The sequence below is a fragment of the Dermacentor variabilis genome, chromosome 8 (assembly GCF_050947875.1).
Source record: "Dermacentor variabilis isolate Ectoservices chromosome 8, ASM5094787v1, whole genome shotgun sequence".
NCBI classification, from domain to species: Eukaryota; Metazoa; Arthropoda; class Arachnida; order Ixodida; family Ixodidae; genus Dermacentor; species Dermacentor variabilis.
The window spans coordinates 9,395,450-9,416,976 of record NC_134575.1 but is presented as its reverse complement, the minus strand read 5'-3'; the positions used below and the strand labels follow the sequence as shown (position 1 = coordinate 9,416,976).

The 21,527-nt window shown below is 43.7% G+C and overlaps 3 protein-coding genes across 8 annotated transcripts in view; 1 reads left to right on the top strand and 2 right to left on the bottom strand.

Moving 5' to 3' along the window:
* Nucleotides 1–4,685, bottom strand: part of LOC142589605 (DNA topoisomerase 2-alpha-like) — a 33,332-nt gene extending 28,647 nt beyond the window's left edge. The window contains exons 1-3 of the mRNA XM_075701104.1: nucleotides 3,858–4,685; nucleotides 1,779–1,967; nucleotides 427–675 (exon numbers count right to left, since the gene is read on the bottom strand). Coding sequence (XP_075557219.1) covers nucleotides 427–675; nucleotides 1,779–1,967; nucleotides 3,858–4,463 — 1,044 coding nt within the window. The 5' untranslated portion in view covers nucleotides 4,464–4,685. The remainder of the gene's footprint in view (nucleotides 1–426; nucleotides 676–1,778; nucleotides 1,968–3,857) is intronic.
* A 275-nt stretch (nucleotides 4,686–4,960) lies between these two features.
* Nucleotides 4,961–6,962, top strand: Pop4 (ribonuclease P/MRP subunit POP4). The gene has a single exon (XM_075701103.1). It carries the CDS (start codon nucleotides 5,077–5,079, stop codon nucleotides 5,731–5,733), a length of 657 nt encoding a protein of 218 aa, XP_075557218.1. The 5' UTR covers nucleotides 4,961–5,076; the 3' UTR covers nucleotides 5,734–6,962.
* A 4,444-nt stretch (nucleotides 6,963–11,406) lies between these two features.
* The window catches only part of MICAL-like (protein), a 66,111-nt gene continuing 55,990 nt past the window's right edge, over nucleotides 11,407–21,527 (bottom strand). For all 6 annotated transcript variants that reach the window (XM_075701102.1, XM_075701098.1, XM_075701099.1 and 3 more), the window contains 5 exons: nucleotides 20,004–20,106; nucleotides 17,606–17,679; nucleotides 14,762–14,876; nucleotides 13,787–13,836; nucleotides 11,407–11,838 (listed from right to left, as the gene is read on the bottom strand). In XM_075701102.1, coding sequence (XP_075557217.1) covers nucleotides 11,666–11,838; nucleotides 13,787–13,836; nucleotides 14,762–14,876; nucleotides 17,606–17,679; nucleotides 20,004–20,106 — 515 coding nt within the window. In that variant the 3' untranslated portion in view covers nucleotides 11,407–11,665. The remainder of the gene's footprint in view (nucleotides 11,839–13,786; nucleotides 13,837–14,761; nucleotides 14,877–17,605; nucleotides 17,680–20,003; nucleotides 20,107–21,527) is intronic.

Below are 21,527 nucleotides of genomic sequence, written 5' to 3'. Positions count from 1 at the left end.
AGAAACAAGATGGCGGCCATGATGCGTTTCCGGCACGATCACTTCTGATGCTTGGTTGTTTTTGTAAACAAAAACGGCGGCACTTAAGCAAGTGTAATGTGGTGGTATTTTACACAATTTTAGTGCAAAGCAATCGCATTTGAGCACATTTTGGAGCCTGCTAGCCTTGCTTGAGTAGGCAATACGCGGGGTTACATTCCAGAAAATTTAGTTGATGCGGGATTGTAGTACAGCGACATTTCCCTGTCGAGAGGTACGAAATGCATTAAATATTATGGGCATTCGCCCAGGATACGAAAATATTTCGCAGTAGCGGGATTTCGTTATCGCGGGTTTAGACTGTATAAATGGTACTTGTAGATCATGCAAGTCATATGGCCTTGATTCTACGCTACTATCTAAGCACTCCAAGTGGTAAAGGCTAACCTTCTTGACAATCTGATCTGCCACGTAGTCGACATGGCTGCCGCCTTTTGTTGTGGCGATGCTGTTGACAAAGCTCATCTGGCGGAACTCCCCAGCCTCGCTGAGCGTGACGGCCACCTCCCAGCGGTCGTTAGCGCTCTCGTAGACCACCGTCAGCGGGTTGCCTGCCTCGTCCTCCTTGTCCTTCAGGAAGAGCTGCACGTAGTCCTTGAAGCCCTTCACGGGCAGCCGCTTGCCATTCAGGTAGACCTGAACATGACCATGTCACACTGCTTATTCACTTGGGGTCATAGCTTCACTACAATGTGCCAAAGAACTTCACTAGACAATTCTGTAATGTGTACATGCATGACGAAATTGCGCACTCAAAGACGAGGGAAAAGCATGTAGAGCACAGGAAAACAACATGAAATACACAATACCATAAAGTCTTTCTTTCTACACTATGGCCCTGCACTTTTTGACGTCATACAAGCCATGCCAAAACTGCAGTTGTTGCTAGTGAGAGGGGCTTAGAGGCAGTGATTTCAAATTGAAGTTTCAGGTTAAATGTGCGCCGAGAGAACCAGTCTTTCTTTTTTGTGCGTTTGCATATGTGTGTGATTAACCATAATGGCCAGAGTACTCTGCTCTCCGTTATAATGATAAACTGAGAATGGTTTAATGACCACGTTACAGCCCCTACTGACCAATTTAAGACAATTTTTGTTAAACATTTGAAATCCGCAATCAATATTCTGCTTCCAACAGTCAGTGGAATTCAACTTGCTCAAACACAATTGTATGGAGATCAGATCAGCACTTGTGTAATGAGAGTGTTTCTTGATTTCACATGCATTTGAATAGGAGACTTGGAGCTGGTCTGTGGTTAAGCACTTCTTATACCGGACAACTGGGGAGCTCATAAATGAGAAGCAACTGACTGGTGATCGTATCAGCCATAGTGCGACAATTGACAGAAATGAAACAATGGAACAGGTCACTAGATGCATGAAGAGCGAAGTGTAATAAATACAGCACCAGAAATTTATTTGGCTAAATTAGGAAAACAAATACTTAGGCTGCCAAAAGGCAAGACATCCTTACTGAATGGCTGGAAGTTATCGAGCACAAGTTAGCTACCTCATATGTTCTCCTTTCCGAAACAATTGCAGCTCCCCAAGAGCAGATTTATTCTAAATAGTCACCCCTTTCATCTGGATTTCTCCCCGTAGACTCCAAAAAGTGTTGTTATCACTTATATTCGAACCAAAATGAATATGAATCGAACAGCATAGACTATTCGATTTGCATTCGAATATTCACACTAATGTTGACTTGTGCTTACAGTGCAATAAAGAGAGAGCAACTACCTTGACCCCACGTGTGCAACCAGCCACATCATAAGCACGGCGGGAGAGAAGTGCGACTGTGTCAGCATCCAGTTTCTCCATCTTGAACTTCGCCAGATCTGGTTGGAAGGTAATCTTGGTGAAGTCATCGCCCTTTGGCTCTGTCCGGATCTTGGGATCTGTGGTCTTCTTCATGTTGTCCTCCCATACCTGCACAGAAAGGAGGCATGTAGTTGCAAGTGCGTAATAAAAAATCAACTGATTAGCTTTTTCAAAGCACTTCAGGCAATCATATACAGGGCACCTTACTAGAAGTGGGTAAAATATGAAAAACTTCTGCCTATACAAGGTCGAGAATACTGAAACATAGGCATTAACTGTGCACATGCTCTGACAAATACAGCATGTGGCCCTGGGAATGAATAGCTTGAAGAAAAAAAAAACCTGATCTAGACTTTCAGCAAGTTCCTTAATATTCCTAGAAAGCACAAATCAAATGCTATTAATGGTGCTACTTTTGTGCAGTTAAGCTCTTTTCCTCTAAACATAGGCTAAATTCAACATGTGGAAGTGGTCTTATGAAGCTTTCTTTTTCAGGGTGTGTAAAAAGGAACTAGCAAAAGAACTGCTGCATAGGCTGCTACTTGGGACATGTTATTTCAATGGCAACTGTGCTAATGTTTATTCCAATCAACTACTGTTGATTAGGATAAAAAACAAGCAGCGATACATTTGGCTCCTTTCATGCGGAGTCTGCCTTCAAGTGCACACACTAAAAAGCAACAGTAAATAAGATTCAACTGATATTCATTCAAAAATACACCTCTTTCTTTTGTGTGTGTGGGGGGGGGGGGGGTCTTTTGCTTTTACAGAATTGTAATTTACTAATACAGTTGAACTTAATATAATTCTTCAGAGCCCCTTTAGTTTGGGATTTTTGCAGCATAAAACATTACTAGCACAAACTACCTGCACTACTTGGCATTGCATACTGACCGAATGGCAAAAAGCAAAAAAGTTTCATATACATGTTTGTACAGAACATGGTGTGCCATCATGTGCTAAACAGAAAATGCTTACAGCAGCAAAAGCCCAGTGTCAAGCCAGCCTTGGCACCAAGATGGTTTCACCAAAACGCTGCTGCCCATGACAAAAGCATTTGCAAAACTCAGCTCATCAAAACAATCATGCCTTGAACAGCAAATTAAAAAGGAGCAAGCTTAACATTTAAAGGACCACTTAATATTTTTTAGACATGTCAGCCATGTACAGACTGGATTGTTTTCTTTCATATCCAAATCCTATCCAATGGTTTCTCGCCTTTTACGAGTACATGGTAGCTTGCATGACCACTCACCTGTGTGCATATACATTCAACAACACAGCGACAGTAATGACTATGTATACTAGAAACCCCATACATCACACAAGGAGTAAAAGAAGACATGTCACACGCCAATGCAATGCTGCAAGTCTTACTGTTACACACTTTTGCCTTCCATAACCTCATCTCATTAGGGGCCCCTTGACCAGACGTAGGGTTTCAATTTGACCTGGTTAGCAAACGCTGAATTATGTTTGAGAAAATACCAATACACTTTTATAGTCAGTAACACTGCAGATGATAGTACTTCTCATCCACGTAGAATGGCAAGGGTGGGGCGCTTCAGAAATAGCGTTTATCTTGTGTACGTCTTTGACATTTCGCAAAGCTGCAGGCACTTTCGCGACTACTAAGTACACAGCAACTCGCCACACGTGGTGCTGCTTACACCAAATTTTCATGGTCACATATTATAACATATAAACAACTAAACCAATAAGTCAAAGCGCATACTCAATTTAACAACGCAGCTCACGCGCCAAACGAGATGCACTTGGTCATGCACTGATTTGGCTGTTTACTGCTTAAAAACGATAACATTTCTCTGCTGACACTTCCTGTAAGAGTCCATTGCACCTACAGTCATTTCTTCATTTCAGGGTTTGTTGCTTGACTGCTATTCACTTGGTGTTCTAAAACGCTTCGGTCCCACTTTCAGCTTGGCGCCCTAGTTTAATCACGGTGCTATTGGCACGTCTTAAATACCTAGCCCTCACCTGCTTGAAGGTCTTCTTTTCGCTTCGCGAGTAAGTCTCCACGATGAACTTGGTGCTGAATATGTTGCACAGCTTGGCGCCGTAGCCGTTGCGGCCGCCGGTGACTTTTTTCTCCTCGTCGTTGTAGTTGGACGAGGTGAGCAAGTGGCCGAAGATGAGCGTCGGCACGAACATCTTCTCCACCTTGTGCTCGACGACAGGGATGCCCTTGCCGTTGTTCCACACGGAGATGCGGTTCTGATCGGCGTCGATTTCGATCTTGATACAGTCCATGGTTTTGTCCCGCTGCTTGTTGTCCGCGGCGTTCACCAGTATCTCGTCGAATATCTTGTACAGGCCGGGCACGAACGTGATGCTGCGGTTCTTCATGCCGCCGTTTTCTTCGCCATCGTAGACCCACATGTTCTGCGTCACTGGCTCGACCGAGCCGATGTAAGTGTCCGGCCGGAGCAGTATATGCTCCAGCTGACTCTTCTTCTGGTAGATGCGCTCCACCGAGAGCCTCGCCTTGGCTCCTTTGTTCGCGCCGCCGCCGGCTTCGCCATTCTGCTGGATGTCTGCCGCCGCCGGCAAACCGTCCAAGTCGTCGAGCGCGTCCGAAGACATGGCGCCGTTCCCCGCCGCCGTAGACGACGTCCGAAGGTGCGCTGAAGATGGGGAGACGAGCTGCGCAAGCCTGATCGGGGTTACAGCGTTTACCGCGCTAGCTAGCCGCTGAATGATGAAGCCCGCGCAGAGAGGCCTAACGCAACAGACATTTTTTGAGCGACGGCAACGGCGGCACGGCGGTCGGTTGCGCGCCCGCCAACGAACAGGACCAACAGTTTTACCGAAGTTGTGAAAGCGTCGGTAGCGGCGGCGCGGCAGTCTCCGCACCGCTAAAGCTCGGAGGCTGTGCTTCGTGCGAGTTGCCTGCTCCGTGTAGAAGCGGCAGTGGTATCTCAAAACGTTGACGCAAAGTCCACTAAAAATATAAGCTGTTTGTTTTGCAAAAATTTATGTGTTAAATATGTTCGTTGCTTACATTACCTAAAATTAAAGATAAAATATTTTAGCTGCGTCTAGCGCCCCTAGCAGAGAAATATCAAATCATCATGGCCACAATGTTTTAAATATTGTGATTGTTTTGGTTCTTTATTCTGTGGTGCGGTGCACGCACGTGCCTCCACAAATGTAACACTAAGTTCAGCGTTGCCGTGACCGCTACCCTGCTTCAAAAATGACAGACCCTACGTCCGCCAGCGACGTGCAGAACGTCTACCTGACGTCGAAAGACATAAAATACGACCCGCCATTGCCGGCGCAAGCTGTGAATTACGTCCGCGATTTCATCAAGAAACATGCCGGCCAGCGTCCCGGCGAGCTGGCGGATCTTGCGCGCTACACGGCGGTGCTCGAGCCTGATGTCGCACGGAAGAAGCGTGGCAGCGACCAAAAGGGAAGGAAGGGCAAGCTGCTCACTTGTCGAGAGAAACGCAAGTTGGGCATCTTCAACGTGCACAAGGACAAACTGTCGTACGCATCGTTCGTGCCCATCCACCTGATGTGGAAGGATTACTTCCGGGGTCTCGTACGCGACCAAGTGACTGAACATTCGCGGCTCCTGAAAGCCGAGTACACGGGCTGCTTTCTAACGGTCGCCGAGTCCCGCTGCCCGTCGTACGTGGGCGCCAGAGGCATCGTCGTCCAGGAAACCAAGAACGTGTTTCGCCTGATCACCGAACAGAGCGTGGTGCGTACGGTGCCCAAGGCGCACACTGCGTTTGCCTTCGAGCTTGACGGGAGGATCTACAAGATCTACGGCAGCCACTTCCGTGTCCACAGCTTCGAGAGAATGAAGGCGAAGTTCAAGGCGCGCGGTGTTATCGGCCTGTGATTACAGCAGAGATTGCATTATAGCATGTCCCCTTCAGTCACGAATTACATTCGACATTCGATAAATGTGTGAAATTTACATAACTCTATGCCAAAACTCTATGCCAAGGTGCTGGAGACTCCATAGAAAGCAAGTCAAGGTGGGATGCGAATGACTGCATTTCATAGAGAGCCACCATAATTGCATAGTAATTGAATATTCATTTATTGTAGAGTCAGCCATGCTACGTTTCTTCATTAAGTATATAGGATCACTCGCTCAAATTACATGTAGATGTTAATTATCGGGCACAAGCATTGCAACAAGGGAAAAACATCTTTCGAAATTACTATCGAACCCCCCCGCTTGAAATGTCCCGTCAAACACGGTAGTGCCTTCATCAAAGCGGTCGTCTGAAGCGATCAATTTTGCTCAGAAGTGAAATGGGTGTATTTTAAGAAAGCAGAATGTTTAATTTACTCAAAGCTTAATGTTCGTTGTCTATTCCTTGCAACCACGGCCCTGTAATGGCAAAAATAAGTCGCGTCCACAAATGTGTACGCCGTGACTGACAGGGATATATTTTCGTGCCAAAATTACTAGAGGGAACTCTGGCGCTGCAATCGCCCGGCAGGTATTAGTACATGGATGTGGTCTATTCCTAATGCTTGTCGCTTCAGACGTCCTTGTGGCTTTACTTATAACGCATTATCTGAGTTTGGGGGGTCTAAATTTTTAAGCAGTACTGTTTATTTTAATACAGAAGGCTGTATCACTACAGAAGGCTGTATTAATAAGGCTCTGCGCACATGTGTGGAATTGCAAGTTGCATTTATAACATGATATTTAGCTGAAACTGATCACTGAACTGTGCAATCGCACAAAGCCATCTGAAGCCAGAAGGACAAAGTTTACGCAAATCCATGTACAAACCATCATTCCCTTGCTGGTTGAACAGCCACGCCTGCAGCTCCTGTACACACTTGCACCAGAGTTCCCTCTAGCAATCTTTGTAGGAACCTCTATGTATGATGGACCTCTGGGTGTCACAGGTATATGCACATCTGACCACAGTGCTCTTACTACACGACGGGACTGAACAATTGAGCAGTCTCCAAATGGCGACGGAACATTCTTTATTGTATTGCAAGAAGCACACCCTTCAATCTTGACGGAGGATCTAAAAGACCTGTGGTGACCACTTCTGTGTACACAGCTTCGAAAGAAACAGCCAAATTCAAGGCTCTTGATGTTGTTGGCCTGTGTTGGGTCTCTGGGCATCACAGGTGTTCATACGCTTGATTGCAGTGCTGTTATGGTATGGTAGGACAGCAAGTTTGAGCAGTCACCATATGGCGACAAAATGTTCTTTATTGTATTGTAAGAAGCACAGACAATTGACATATCAAGCACTTGAAACCAAATTTAACAGAACTGCCTTTGTCTTATTTAACCCTCTAAAAAAAAAATGAAAAGCTATACAATGTTTGCACAGCGTATCGTACATGTTTGGCAAAGCTCCAATGATAATGGACACATATTGGTGAAAGCCTGGCCACAGTTCAAAAAAGAAATGATGTTTAACAAGGTGCAAAAAATATATGAAAGGCGCATGAAAAAATGATTTCGTTGTATATTAGTTAACATGTGTATCCCTTTAACTTGTTTCGTGAGAGTACCAAGCCCGGTGTAACATAGTTGAAGCTTCCGACATGGTGTTGAATGTGGTGCACTTCCCTGTGTGACAATATTTCCCCTTCACTTAGTATGCCAGAAACAAACGTAAAAGATGCCACAGTGGCATTTGGCAAAAAGCTAAAAGTTTATTGACAAATGGCTGTGTTGCATTCATAATCTAATGAAAAAAAAAACAAAGCTTTTCCAGGAATTGACTGCACACACAAAGAGAAAAATTGCAAAATCTATGGTCAATTTAGAGTCAGTGCCATGGATCATGAATAAAATGAAAAAAAAAAAAAGTTTGGTTGCTTTCAAATAACTATGCATATATATTTTTTTTTGCCAAACAAGTGAAGAGAGTAATATGCCAGCTGTTGCCAGCTTCAATTGTTGGTCATTAGCTCTGGCCTTACTGCAGTGTCACTCATTCACCAGTAGTTACCTCCATTGTTGCACACAAAATACACCACTGCAGAAGCTCATTTGATCTGGCTTGAACAATGCTGGAAACATTTCACACACTCGAGTGCATGTCGCAGATTAGGCACTCACTGCTTGGAAATCATGGAGGTGCAGTAGTTCACCCACAAATGAACAGTGTGCTCTACCTAGAGCCAGGGAGCCAGGGGCGAAATCGATCCACAGATCTCCTGATTGTTGAGTGCCACAGTTTTTCCACGGGAGTCCTTACTATGCCTTGGCGATGCAAGTCCCAGCGGCAGGGGTACCATTCTGGACATTGTCGAATTCCACCATATCATAAAATTCTGTAATGGCGGCATTTTCGAGCCAATTGGAGAGGGTGTAACAGCCCTCTGGGTCAACCAGAGCTGACAAGATGGCGAATTCAACAATATGACAAAATTTGACAATCACCAGTATAGTATCCCAGATAAAGTTCTCTAGAATATTCTAGGGACCATATCTCAGTGTGGAACACCTGCAGCCATGGTTGTGAGCAGGCCTAGGCCAGTCTCTCCACATACACAAATAACCCCTCACCCCCCCCCCCCCCTTCCCAAAAAGAAAAAATAAAGGAGAGAATGGCAGGGTGACCTCCATGATTGGTAAAAACTCTGCACTCATCAAGTACAAAATATGGGATCGGCTCCCATATTCTGCTTTTCTGTCTACTTTCATTTCCTCTTCTTATTTTTACATTTCAGTATAATTAATTTTCCCTATGCTTTCTGAGGCCTCATGGTCTCTTTCAATCACATCAACAGACAAAAATTTGTCCACTCAGATCCCCTTATCCTTCTCACTCAAGCCAAAATTTTCTCAAAAGGTTACGACAGCTGCATTTGTTCCATAAGAGGCTGCGCTGTAGGAATATGGGCTTAAACAATTAAAGGCTAGGCAAAGGGTTTCCAGCATGAGAACAAAGGCACATCATATCATCAACTTTAATGGATAAGCTGCAGAAATTAGCCTTCATTCCAAATATAGGATTGGCACAGCACTTTACAGATATTGTGTGGCAAGACACGGTGCTGAACTGAAAGGTACTAATAAATTACGTGTAATTACAATTGAGAGATAAGCAAGCAATGCTGCGATAAAGTTGCAAGCCAAAGAAGTTGGTGAATGACACTACAAAACTTCATGGTGTGCAGAAGAAAAAGATTAAAACCTTGTAGCAAAATGTATATGTGCAAGCTCAAGCCATTGTGTTTAGCAAGGCTGCTGAAATAGGTGCTGGCATGAACACCAGTAACAAATAGAAATGGTTGACAAAAAGGTGTCAATAGTGATCATTTATCATTGAGTTAAAAGTGTTCAGTGCTGTGGAACTTTCCCACAAGAAAATATTCAGGAAAAGTAGCTCCCTTCACAGCAATTTCTTCAGAGAACGGAGAAGTTGGAAAGTAAACTTGCCACTGACGAAAGAGCACTGTACTAAGATTGTGAAGATGTTTTTGCAATGCATCACATTCAGCTACAAAAAAAGAAGGGCTTCGACACTCTGCTCGACAAATCTTGCACACATTTGGAGTATTTTGCGTGGCTATCTGCAGGATTCAAATTCCCCCTGTAGGAAGCATCAGTACAAGAGCTTAGCAGTTCTTTATGCAAGGTGGAACATTTACGTAGACATCCAATTTCGTAAATGCATCTTGAGAGGGCCTACACAGCTCTCAGCAGTAAGAATGAACCACGACGCCTACTGGAGGAGCCCAGAGGAGAGTTCTGACCTCTGTTCGAGCATCAGTCGTCAAGCGGTATTTTCGACTGTGAAGGTGCACACTTCGCTTCGTACTTACCAGGCAACACTGCAGAAGCTATGCAGTTAGTGCAGTCACAACATTACAGCTACACGCGTTTCACAGTGCACCTGCCTTTGATCTGCAAAGCTTTCTACATAACTACTGCTTCATACATATAACTAAAGCTTGTGGACATAACAGTACGTCAAATTATGTACTATTATTGGTGCTCCTTTGTGCTTCCGGTATGTGACATATACACTGTGCATTTGTTGCAAGCACAAGCAGTGTGCTGTGGCCGTTTTCCACAGAAACATGATCTGCAACTCCTTCTATATATAAATAAATGTCATATTCACATAGAATTAGTTACATTGAATTACGTGACGTATCTGTATGTATTTCTGTCATATGTGATGCACTATTCTTTGGTTGTGAATGCAAGCAGGGAGAAAAATCTCTAGCCTTTGCAGTGTTCCCTGCTATGTACGAAATCAAGTATATTTGCTGACAGAGAAAGATCTGCACACATACATCAGAAGTTTGCTTATTGTAGCAGAAGGTAAATGTAGAAAGATGAGGCTTCCTAGGGCTGATGTGTAGAGCTGCCATCTGCTTTTGTTCTTGGCACTAGAAGCAACTGTCAAGACCTAGATGCTGTTTACTTTCACCTTTGGTGAAAATGACATTCTACATAATTGCAACTAACACCCATCAACTCGAACTTGCATATTTCAAAATATTGACTAAGACGAAATATTTTTATGGGGCACAACAAGCTCTATAAATGCCACATATGCCACGGCAATCTTTTTATCACCGTCGATTTATATAATTTTTTCTTTCACATGAAACAAGAAAATGGGAACCAACAGATAAGCACATCTAGATGGCACAGATGCCATCTTCTAAAGATGTTGACCCCCCCTTCTTGCCATGTTTCCTTTTATTAGCAGTGGTGGCAACAGGTGACATGCTGCAAGGAGACTCGATGCCTGAATGCAGCAGCCCAGCAGTATTTTTTAACAGTAAGAGAAAAAAAAAAGTTCCACAGCCAATTTTAGAACACTTATGGTGGCTAAAACTTGTCAGTAAGAACTGATCAATGAAGGACCTAAAAAACTCACCTGACAATTTATAAATCAAGCACACCAGTCATAATTTTTCATGTGAGCACAAGCACATGTAGAAGCTGCCTCATGAGCTGCGTCTAGTGGTCACTGTTGGATGGCAGAGACAGACTGTCGCCACATGTGTTTTTTACTTGTCGCAAAGTCCTAGTGTGCGCGTGGTGTACAAGGAGCTTGTTAAACAGAAACTCCAGTGCAAAATTACTTGCTTAGATCACAGTCATCAATAAAGTTAAAATTTAATAAAACCATTGTTTCTTTTTCAAACCTTATTAAATTGGTGGTTTTATTGGCTGTACTCCATAGTTATCACAATATCCTTCACTGCTGTCATGATCACTGGCTGAATCTGGCAAATACATTAAAAAATGAAATGAAACCACACATAGAACTGTTGACTCCACACCAACATCAAGCATTATCAAAAGTGCAGTATAATCACAGATTGCAGGAGTCGTTTAGAAAGTCGAGTAAGGATGGTTTGCAATCGTGGCCTTTGTATAGCTAAAAGGGTTGCAATGCTGACCAAGGTTTTTATGTAAATCTCTCACAAGTTGCCTCGAGGAACATATGTGGGCCAGTCTCTAACGCTGACATTTACACAGGCAACAATCTACCAACAGATTTCGGCAAACTTGCATGCTGCGCCTACCTTATCTAGTAAAGAAGAAGAGACAGAGAGTTCACATTTTTACTCTGTGAGCTGCATGGGAGACATTCTTTCCAAGACCACCATATGCACCTGCAACAAACACTTGCTCAATGCAAAAACAAAGATAAATCACACCTTACAGCTGCCAACAATTCACCACTGTTATGACGATATGTACAACTTACTGAGAACAACACATCCCAGTAAACATGCACTGTCCTTGCCACAAGTTCCAAGCTTGCTGTTGACACATGCTCGGCCAGCACCACAGGTGGAGTGCCGTGTCACTTGGACAGCACAAGCTTCTCCTTGAAGATCTTTTTCAGTGACTTGCGCTTCTCCTCATCCCCCACCTCATCACGCTTCTTATCCGACTTCGACTTCTTGTGCTTTTCCTTTTTCTTGTGCTTCTTTTCAGGTGTGGGCTCGGGTGTGACCATCTTTTCTTTGATCTCACCTAAGAAAAATAAAGAGTACACTGTGGTTGCTTACCATTCAGGCATTACTGTCTCTATGATTTTGAATTTCCTGACCCCGCATTACGGACAATCCTACAAGGTATGTCACATATTACTTTTTTCTGGTCAGTACATTAAAGAAGCTGCTTTTACTGCATCACAGTCGCCAGAGTGAGATAATAAATAATTAAAGTTAGCAATCATTAAAAACAAGACAGGGTCAAGAATATGCATTGCCTTGAAGTATAAAAAAAATAACCAGCTCTTCCCCTACCAGAAAATGGGGGTAAGCGAAGCTTGTCCTGCATGCACCTGAGCTCCGTCAGAGTTGGGTAACCCACAGGTAATGGTGCAGGATTGCTTTGACCTCCCGCTCCCTCATCTCAGGATCTTCTCGTTGCTGTCGGATTGCCTGGGCTAGGGCAGCTCTAAGGGCACGTTTATAGACCAACATTATCAGCGCACAGTCGAGCGTCGCTCGATGCCAGGCGCATCGGAGTGCATTGGCAGCGTCCGGTTACGTTGGCTGTGCCACTGCGTCGAACCATCAGTCGAACTACAGATGCTGTTATTCTCGCCAACACGACAGACCGTGCGCACATGCTCACGCTACGTCGGACTATATTTAGCCCTTGATGGCTGGATCAAGGGCTACATCAAGATCGTACGGCCGCGCCGTTAACAGCAGCCACCAGAGTAGACCCCCCCCCCCCGTACCTCATGCACAAAAGACAGTGCGTTTCCGCCCTGCCTTCCTTCCTTCCTTGCGCGTGCGATATAGAGCCGTGATCGTCTCGGCCGACCCTCACAAGTCAGTTGTCAGCCCGTGTCGATACGGCAAAAGTATGTTTTATACGCCCAATTTCGAAAAAAATTGCCACTAATTTTGTCCGCTGTCGCCGAAAGTCTGTTATAGCATCGTCCGTTAAAAGTGAACTTTGTTGCATTAATAAAACAGGTAGAACTAACTAAGGCTGAAATATGGCCAGTTATATCCAAAAGTATTTTGTACCCGGGTCCATTGTAACGAGAGCACAGTGTATTCTCCTATCTGGCATTCCTGATCAGAGTTCTTGCATTCTTGCATAGAGTCCACATTCTGTAAACACAATAAGCTTACTGAAAAACTGAAAATTTTTAATCCGTTCAGCAGCCGTACGCTTCTGATGATTCTGAAGATTTGAGAAATGCAATGAAACTAAATTGTCAATAGACATAATTATTCAGCGCTCAAAGTAAATACAGAGCTCCAGAACTGCTAACAGCAACACTTGACAAAAGCAGTGCCTCAAAATTACAAAACCTGTAACGATCGTGAAATGGAAAAAAGAAAGAATAAACTGAATGGAAGTTGGATCTTCTGACAACTGCCTAATGCTCCCTTGCAGTTACTTATGGTGCAGCATACCATGACATCTGAATGTGTTGCAGGGTGTGTGACAAGGATGTTATGTATATAAAGTTGCTGACTTATCTTGATAAGGATTGTATTCTCAAGAGGAACTCCACTTTCATGAAAAATGTTGTAGAGCGCTGGAATGAGTCTTGGCACTTGCTTGAGTTCATCTGGTCAGTTGTCTACTATGCTGCTACGTTGTGCCATGCAACAAGCAGCAGTAAGCAGACAACCAAGCAAGCCAAAGTGCCAAGACGTAGCATTCTGCTCCCAGGTGACCGCCTTCTGTGTCATGGTTTCCTGACAACGTACACCTCCTGGGAAACTAAACCAACACTTATTCATAAGAAAGCTATTATAGTAAGCTATTTAGAGTGTTCTGAGGCCGCTTAGAAATGGAGGACCATCATTTAAAGCAACAAATGAAATCGAAAATGTCATATCAGTACCCCTTTAAAGAGAGGCTACACTAGCCAACTGATACTTCAATGTGGAAGTTGTGTTCCATATGACACAGGTGGAAATGCTGTGCTTGGCAGCACCACACTCACTCTGCTTCTGTGCCATCTGCTCCTGTATGCTCCAGTCCTCCTGCATCACCCTGCAACAAGGAGGTGCATTTGTTTATGTGTCTCTGCACTGATTAATTTTTCAAACGAGCAGCATAACAAACACTCTAAAAACAAACAATTAAAGCAAACTCCCTTAAGGTTAGCTACAGCCAGCTGCATTTTTTAACTGGATGAATAGCTCGGGAGCCTTCATTTAGCTTTCTTAAAACTCTGTGCAGTTCTGTTTAGTTTAACTGCTAAAACGGTCAACAAGTTTCAGTCTACACAATCAACAGTGAGCCAGCTACAGTTGTGAGATGGAAATGCTCTTGGCAACAGAGAAAATGACACATATATGAATGCAATTGAATGGAACCAGCAGACAATAAAGTCAAGAAAAAGGAAATTGTGTTCTTTAATTGAAATGTGGAAATAACAATGAAGACAAGAAATGAAAGTAGAATAAAAGACAACTTGGCCAAAAGATAACTTACTACCAGAGGGAAAGTTGTTTATTCCACTTCCATTTCCTGTCCACTCTGGCAGACCACTGTTTGCTGTTGCCAGACACCAATTGATAGAATGCCGCATTGCACATAGGAGAAGTTAATTAAGTTTAACCAATTTGATTTTTTGTTAATAACAATGACTATATGGAGAAAACAGACAATGTAGTCAGAAAAAGCACAGGATAAATTAATTGTTATGTGTAACTGACATGTAGAGGAGGGGCACATTTTGCGTGGGAAAATCTAGGCAAGCTGTAATAGAAGTTTCTGGAGATTGGACTTGGCAACTGCAAGCCAATACGTGCGAGCTGGACATGAAATGCAAAAATTCACTCAACCTCCACAAAAACTACGCACAGCCTCACACAGGCACTCTACTGATACAACTGAGATATGAACATTGGGACTACACCATTATGCCGTGACAGGTAGGCAAGAAGTAAATAAAAAAAAATTAAATGCCCACCTCCGCCGATCCATTTCCTGGCTGTCGACTATCTCATTGCGTGCCTCGACAACCTCAAGCAGGCGTTGGAGCAGTTCCTCCTCTCGTTTGGCATCATCTTCACACTTTTGATTCACTGCAAGGAAAAGGCACGAATAATGAAATGACCACAATCCTCCTGCTGGATTTCTAGCATGAAATTTATTCCCATATAAAACCAAGCATGACTAGTGCTTCTGACGATAATCATCACTCTCATGCCACCGATTAGCACCTGCATTCATGAGAGGCAACCAGCTGAGTGCATTCACTAGGGAGCAGCTCAACCAAAGTAGTGCACTGTGTGTAGTGTTAAAGAGGCCTTCAAGGCAGGTCTCCTTAAAGGGCCCCTCACCAGGCCCCACAGCAAATTTTGGTTATACACTGGAAGTTGTTACATGTCCTCTAGGGAGCGTTCTGCTGCAAAAATGTTTCAAATCGGCTCATTAATAGCCGAGATAGAAATATTTAAGTGCCGCGAACCCATGATTTCAGCAGGCGAGCTCCACTGCAAAGCGACACACTCTCTCCACTCACCCTGTCTAGACTTCAGAAGCGAAATTCCTTCCCTCCGTTCTCCTATACCGGACCTCGAGGATCACGTGATGCATATGTCATGGGCCCTGCCTTAATTTTTTTTCTCCTTGCTATATATATATATATATATATATATATATTTCTTTTTTTTTTTTTTTTCCCCGGCACTAGGCACTTCTGCTGATGGCGTTGTGCGCAGGCTGTTGTGATTGTCTCGTTTCGCACAGCGCACAATTTTGCGTGCTGTGCACAAGGACACATGACTAGCGGTATAATTAAGTGCTACACGAATACTGAGGCAGAACAAGTGGATTGCAGAGCATGATCACACGCTGGAACACAGTAGAAAATGGCACAGTTTCGGTACCCATGCACGTGACTGTGGGAACAAGCAAACAAAGCGGAAGTACAACTCTCTTGCTTCGGCGCGAAGTAAAACAAAATATGTGCAGACATTCCGTTTGTGTGTTTTATTATTTATCTAAACTTCAATTCATCAATTCAAGCAATAGATCACACAAATAACAGATCTTGCCTTGAATAATTCTCAAAGTCGCATGTAACCACGAGCGACATTGTCACACTGCGGGCACGACTGCATAGGCGTAGGGACACGACTACGTCACCATGCGGCTTGGAGCACGGTCGTTGGGAGGGAAAGGGAAAACTGTGTTTGCATTGAAATTTCAGACCTTTCTGTGGTGCGTAGCGATGTAGTTCTTTGCAAACACGATCATTAGCATGCATTGTATGCTCTGCGCTTATGGCCAGATCTGGTGAGGGGTCCTTTAAAGGGGCCCTGAACCACTTTTTACAGAAATGCATTTGAAGTTAAATTAGACTATTTCAGAAATACTTTGCCGCAAGAAGTTCTTCAATGCATTCAGCAGAAGCAGAGTTATTGGCAATCGAACAATTCGTTTGTTGTGTTTCCGCTCCTTCTTGAATGATTTGCACTGCGAAGGCTATGGAAGAGCGGCGTTGGCCCACAGCGCTCCGCCTGGTGTACGTCATCGTGGTGCACAGTTCAAGTTTGATTTTGGACGTTCACACAGATGCAATATTTCCGATTTTGGCACCTATGAAGTGCCAAACAGGGCTTTAGTCAGACACGGTTGTCGTCGGCGAGCTGCAGTATCTGCGGTACGTATCAGACAGCAGCTACATGCAACTGCAGTGTTTGCATTGTGCATAACAGGGCTAGAGGGCACGCTCATGCTCATATGCTCCTGTCTGGCTCTAGCTATGCTGCATGGTGCAGACCAGCTTTGTCCTGCACCAGCTTGACCGATGGATAGTAGCCACATCCAACTTTCGTATTTTGAAGCATTCTCATTACGAAGCGAAGTTTGCCAACTCATCTAACCAGGAGCGGTCAGGAGTGAGTGTACACTGGCAAGCGTGCATGTGGTCTGAGTGGTTCAAGGCTAGTTTAGTGTTTAAATCTAGCCGAAATCAGCGAGACCCAATGGCTACGACTCCAATAAGCAGGGTGGCCAAAGTTTAATTCCTACATGGATGGCTGTGGCCGAGCATGAGCTGACGATAGTCCACTTCCTCCCGAAGTACGTAATTATTATCGAAATTGGAAAGCAGGTTCTCGCTTACTTCAACCCGTTTATTAAACTACGTCAATAAATATACACAGTAACAATAAGACAAAGCACACTGATCCAAACATCCTGCTTGATTGAAGTCCACTATTGGCCAATAGCAGCCGCGTATGGGAATCTGTTGTATTATGAAATAAAATGTCTAGGAAAAAGTCAGGAGCAGGCTTCTGTTGAAAAGAGAGCGTATGAGAGAAATGTGACTTCACCCTCTAGTTGCGACATCCACATGCCACGCACGACTGCAAAATTAGGCTCGGATCTGCACTGCAGCATATTCTATCCGCGGGCTGTGCTTTTTCACCAAGTCTTAGGAGTGGTTCAGGGCCCCATTAAGCATGCACAACCGCAGCAGCAGATTTTCACTTTTACAACGAAAAAATCAATACCTGTGGCAGATCACACATTTTCTGATGCAGTCAACTTTTACTTTGGCAAAACAGGAAATTGGGCGAGTTGGTATAGGCTGACCATATTTAACTGTAGTGCAGTTAAATATAGTTAAAATAATTAAAATCCTTCTTGCTCCTGCTCAGTCTTTTTGCAGAGCTGTTCAACAAGGACAGTTCAACAAGTACGGTGCCACTAAGTAAACATAAGGATTGGTATGTGCTAAATTACACTGCCTTTAACTTTGTTGGGCCATCAGTGTGACAAAGAAAACCAGTGCAACACTTACAGGGCTTTGTCATTATGCAGCGTATCTGGTACTCAAGCTCAACTTGTTCTTCTTCAAGTCTCTGGGAACGTTTTCTGCAAAAGTATAGAACATGAATCAAGAAAGCAAAAAATTTTATAGTCAAGGGCAACACTAGCCACCCAAATATGTGTCATCAATCTTGAAATGTCCGGATGTGACCATGATTGAAACAGCATCCATTTCTTAAATGTTAAAACACTGCAGCTGCTCACATAACATAAAGCTTCTAGAAAACCTCTTGAAGTTACTGTAAAGGTGCACAGACATCTTGGTATGTTATTGAACACTGAATAAACGATTGTGGCAAGGGATCTTTTAAGATCTCCTTGAAACATCCATGTTGAGAGCATATTTACATATTATTATTCTTGGCTAAATTATCAGTTTGCCTACAATACGGATTCTAGTTAAAAGGGCCCTGAACCACTTTTTATCTAAGTGGAGAAAGGCATCTGAAGGGAAAATAAGCTATTTCAGAACTAATTTGCCACGAGAATTACTTCAGTGCGTTCAGCAGAAGGAGAGTTATTGGTAATCAAGCACTGCCTCCATGGTGCTTCCACTCTTTCTTCAATGCCTTGCACTTCGAAGGCTACGGCGGAGTGGGATGTGCCCACAACGCTCCACCTTCTAATTGTCACCATGGCGCGAAGTTGAAATTTCATTTTGGATGTTAATGTAGACCCCACAACTTCCGATTTGGTGCCTATGACACGCTAAACGTAAGCCAAACATCGTCCTCAGCGAGCTGCAGTGTGCTTAGCCAGTGGACTCATGGCGGCATCCCGTGGCGGCCATGCATTATAGCATCCCGTATCTGCATTACATAGCACGCCGCAGCTACCAATAGCAACCGCACATAGGAATCCACTTTATTATGAAATAAAGCGCCCAGAAGAGAATGAGGAGCAGGCTTCTGTTGAAAAGAGCTCCATACACTGCGTACGACAGCAAAACTTGGCTGAGATGTTCGTAGCAGCGTACGCTACCCGTGGACTAGGTTATTTCACCAAGCCCGAGGGGTGGTTCAGGGCCCCTTTAAGGCCTTACGATTTAATGCTGCTGTCTACCTGTAGTTTTGGTCACCTTACATCAATATGTCTGGTTTTCTTCCGTTGACATCACACTGTGACACTGTTTTGCCACCTTCACGTCAGCTAAACAAGCTTCACACTCAGATGTGCCTGCACTCAAAACGACAAGATTTTGCAGTCCACATACCAGCCAGTAGACCAAACATGCTCCATGCTTACATCAGTCCAGTGTTACTGCTCAGACTTCTGTCGCGTACTTCTCTATGTAACACCACTTTGCAATTCTCTTTCCCTACTCTGTACCCTTTACCCACCTCACCTCATCAGCTACTCCACCAAGGCCAAACCTCCAAATGTTGCCAAAGTCCAGGTTTTAATATGTACAATGCTATCAGATTTGTCATTTTTGAGTGGGAACAATGGGTACAGGCAATCGTTGAGGGGGACCCAGGTAACTTCTGGTAAATACATTCACACAAGCACTTAAAAATGTGTTCATGTTGTTTACAATCTACCAACACTATTATGATGTGCAGAGACTGCTCATACACTGACATTTCCTCAGACAAGTGCTCAATGTTTATTATTCATCAAGCAAAAAAATCTTGCTATACATGCGAAGAAATCACTGTTTTCACCTGTCATGCACAACATTCTAAAGCTTGCAACACCGTGTTTTACTCCTCTCCAAAGCAAGCACAATGTGGTGTGCCTCACTGCTCTCTGCAAGTATGTCAAACTGCATAAACACTCCTCTTGTTCCGTTACTTCAATGAAACTACCACTCAAAGCACACCTCACTGCACTACCAATTACCGCTGTCCTGCAAACATTCTGGTGATAAGAACACAAACACAGAATCGACATGGGCTCATGGCAAAGGCAATCTCACAGTTAATAACAAACTATCACAGAACATTCTATCTGATGCAGGGCATTGTGCAGAGCATCTTACATGGCATTTGTGTCACACCATAGAGTTTTCTACAAAAATTACAAGAGGGAACTCTGACGCTAGAGTCTATGAGAGCTCCAACTATGGTGGTTCAACTGGCAGAGAAATGGTAAGTAGTATGTGGATCTGCCAGTACTTCATCTTTCTGGCTTCAAATGACCTTGGGACTTTGCAAATTGATCATATTCAACTAAATATTACGTTATAATTTAAACAATTCACAATAATTACACATGTGTGCACGAATTTTTTGCCTTCATGCATTTCAAAAAATATTTCTAAGAAAATTAAAAGGGTGCACTGGTAATAAGTAATGCCATGAGCACAAGCTTTTGTTTGGTAACACACTGCAAGAAAAAAAAACAATAATCAAAACTTCAGAACTTACATGTACATGAGTTCTGCCTGCCGCCTGAACAGGTTGTTCTTTTCATTGACAAGCTCAAAAAGATGCATAATCATCTCCTCCTCTTCAACTGTTGGCTCGGCATCTGCATTAGGCAGAAAACAGAAGGATATTCCTTATGCTGTTGCCCCAAAATACATCATGGAGCAGCGCAAACAATATAGAATGAGTGAAAACATGTGTGAGCTCTTACACATCGCTGTCACTACACTTCGCACTAAAATGGTGTGTACAAGACTCCAGCGAGCAGCCATCCTAACCTCTTGCTACCTCTGCTCACAGGGTTCCAGTGTCCCCACCGTTTACATGTTTGCCCACAAACACATGACACTGTAACCTGTCAACATCAATGAATGAATTGCAATGATTTCAGGTATGATCATTTACAGGAACCTTTTTGGGAGCCTCCATTCGTTTTACTTCAACAAGAGGCTAGTTTAAATAGCCGATACCGAGAAGGCTTATGAATAAGGATCAACGACGAATGCCTTGGCAACCGCTGTGTTTGCCGATGACATTGCTCTATTCAGCAACACTGCAGATGAGTTACAAGAAACGATTGAGGACCCTAACAGAGAGAGTGTAAAAGTGGGGTTGAAGATTAATATGCAGAAGACAAAGATAATGATGAATAACCGGGCAAAGGAACAAGAGTTCAGGATCACCAGTCAGCCTCTAGAGTCTGTGAAGGAGTACGTTTACTTAGGCCAATTAGTCACAGGGAACCCTTATCATGAGAAGGAAATTCATAGAAAAATAAAAATGAGTTGGATTGCATACGGGAGACATTGTCAGCTCCTCAATGGAAGCTTACCATTATCATTGAAAAGGAAGGTGTATAATCAGTGCATTTTACCGGTGCTGACATATGGGGCAGAGACTTGGAGACTGACAAAGAAGCTTGAGAACAAGTTAAGGACCGCACGAAGAGCCATGGAACGAAGAATGCTAGGCATAATCTTGAGAGACAGAAAGAGAGCGGTTTGGATCAGAGAGCAAACAGGTGTAGCTGATATTATAATTCATAGTAAGAGAAAAAAAATGGTGCTGGGCAGGTCCTGTAATGCGCAGGTTAGATAACCATTGGACCATCAGGGCTACAGAATGGGCACCAAGAGAAGGGAAGCGCAGTAGAGGAAGGAAGAGGACTAGGTGGTGCGATGAAATTAGGAAATTCGTGGGTGCTAGTTGGAATCGGTTGGCGCAGAACAGGGGTAATTGGAGATCGCAGGGAGAGGCCTTCGTCCTGCAGTGGACATAATATAGGTTGATAATGATGATGATGATGATCCTTGTGTGAAAAAATCGTAGGGCACATCTGTATCACCCTCAAGTGTTGTAGGTTTATAAATCAATGCAGGCACTTCCGCAATGTTTGTAATCGATTGGCCTAAGTGACAGATTGTAGGCGTGATGGACCGCCCCAAGTGCATCCTGTTAAATACCAGTTAGTGTCTTCCTCACTCTTTCCCTCTCCCTTCTTTTTTCCTTCCTCCTGTGTAGCAT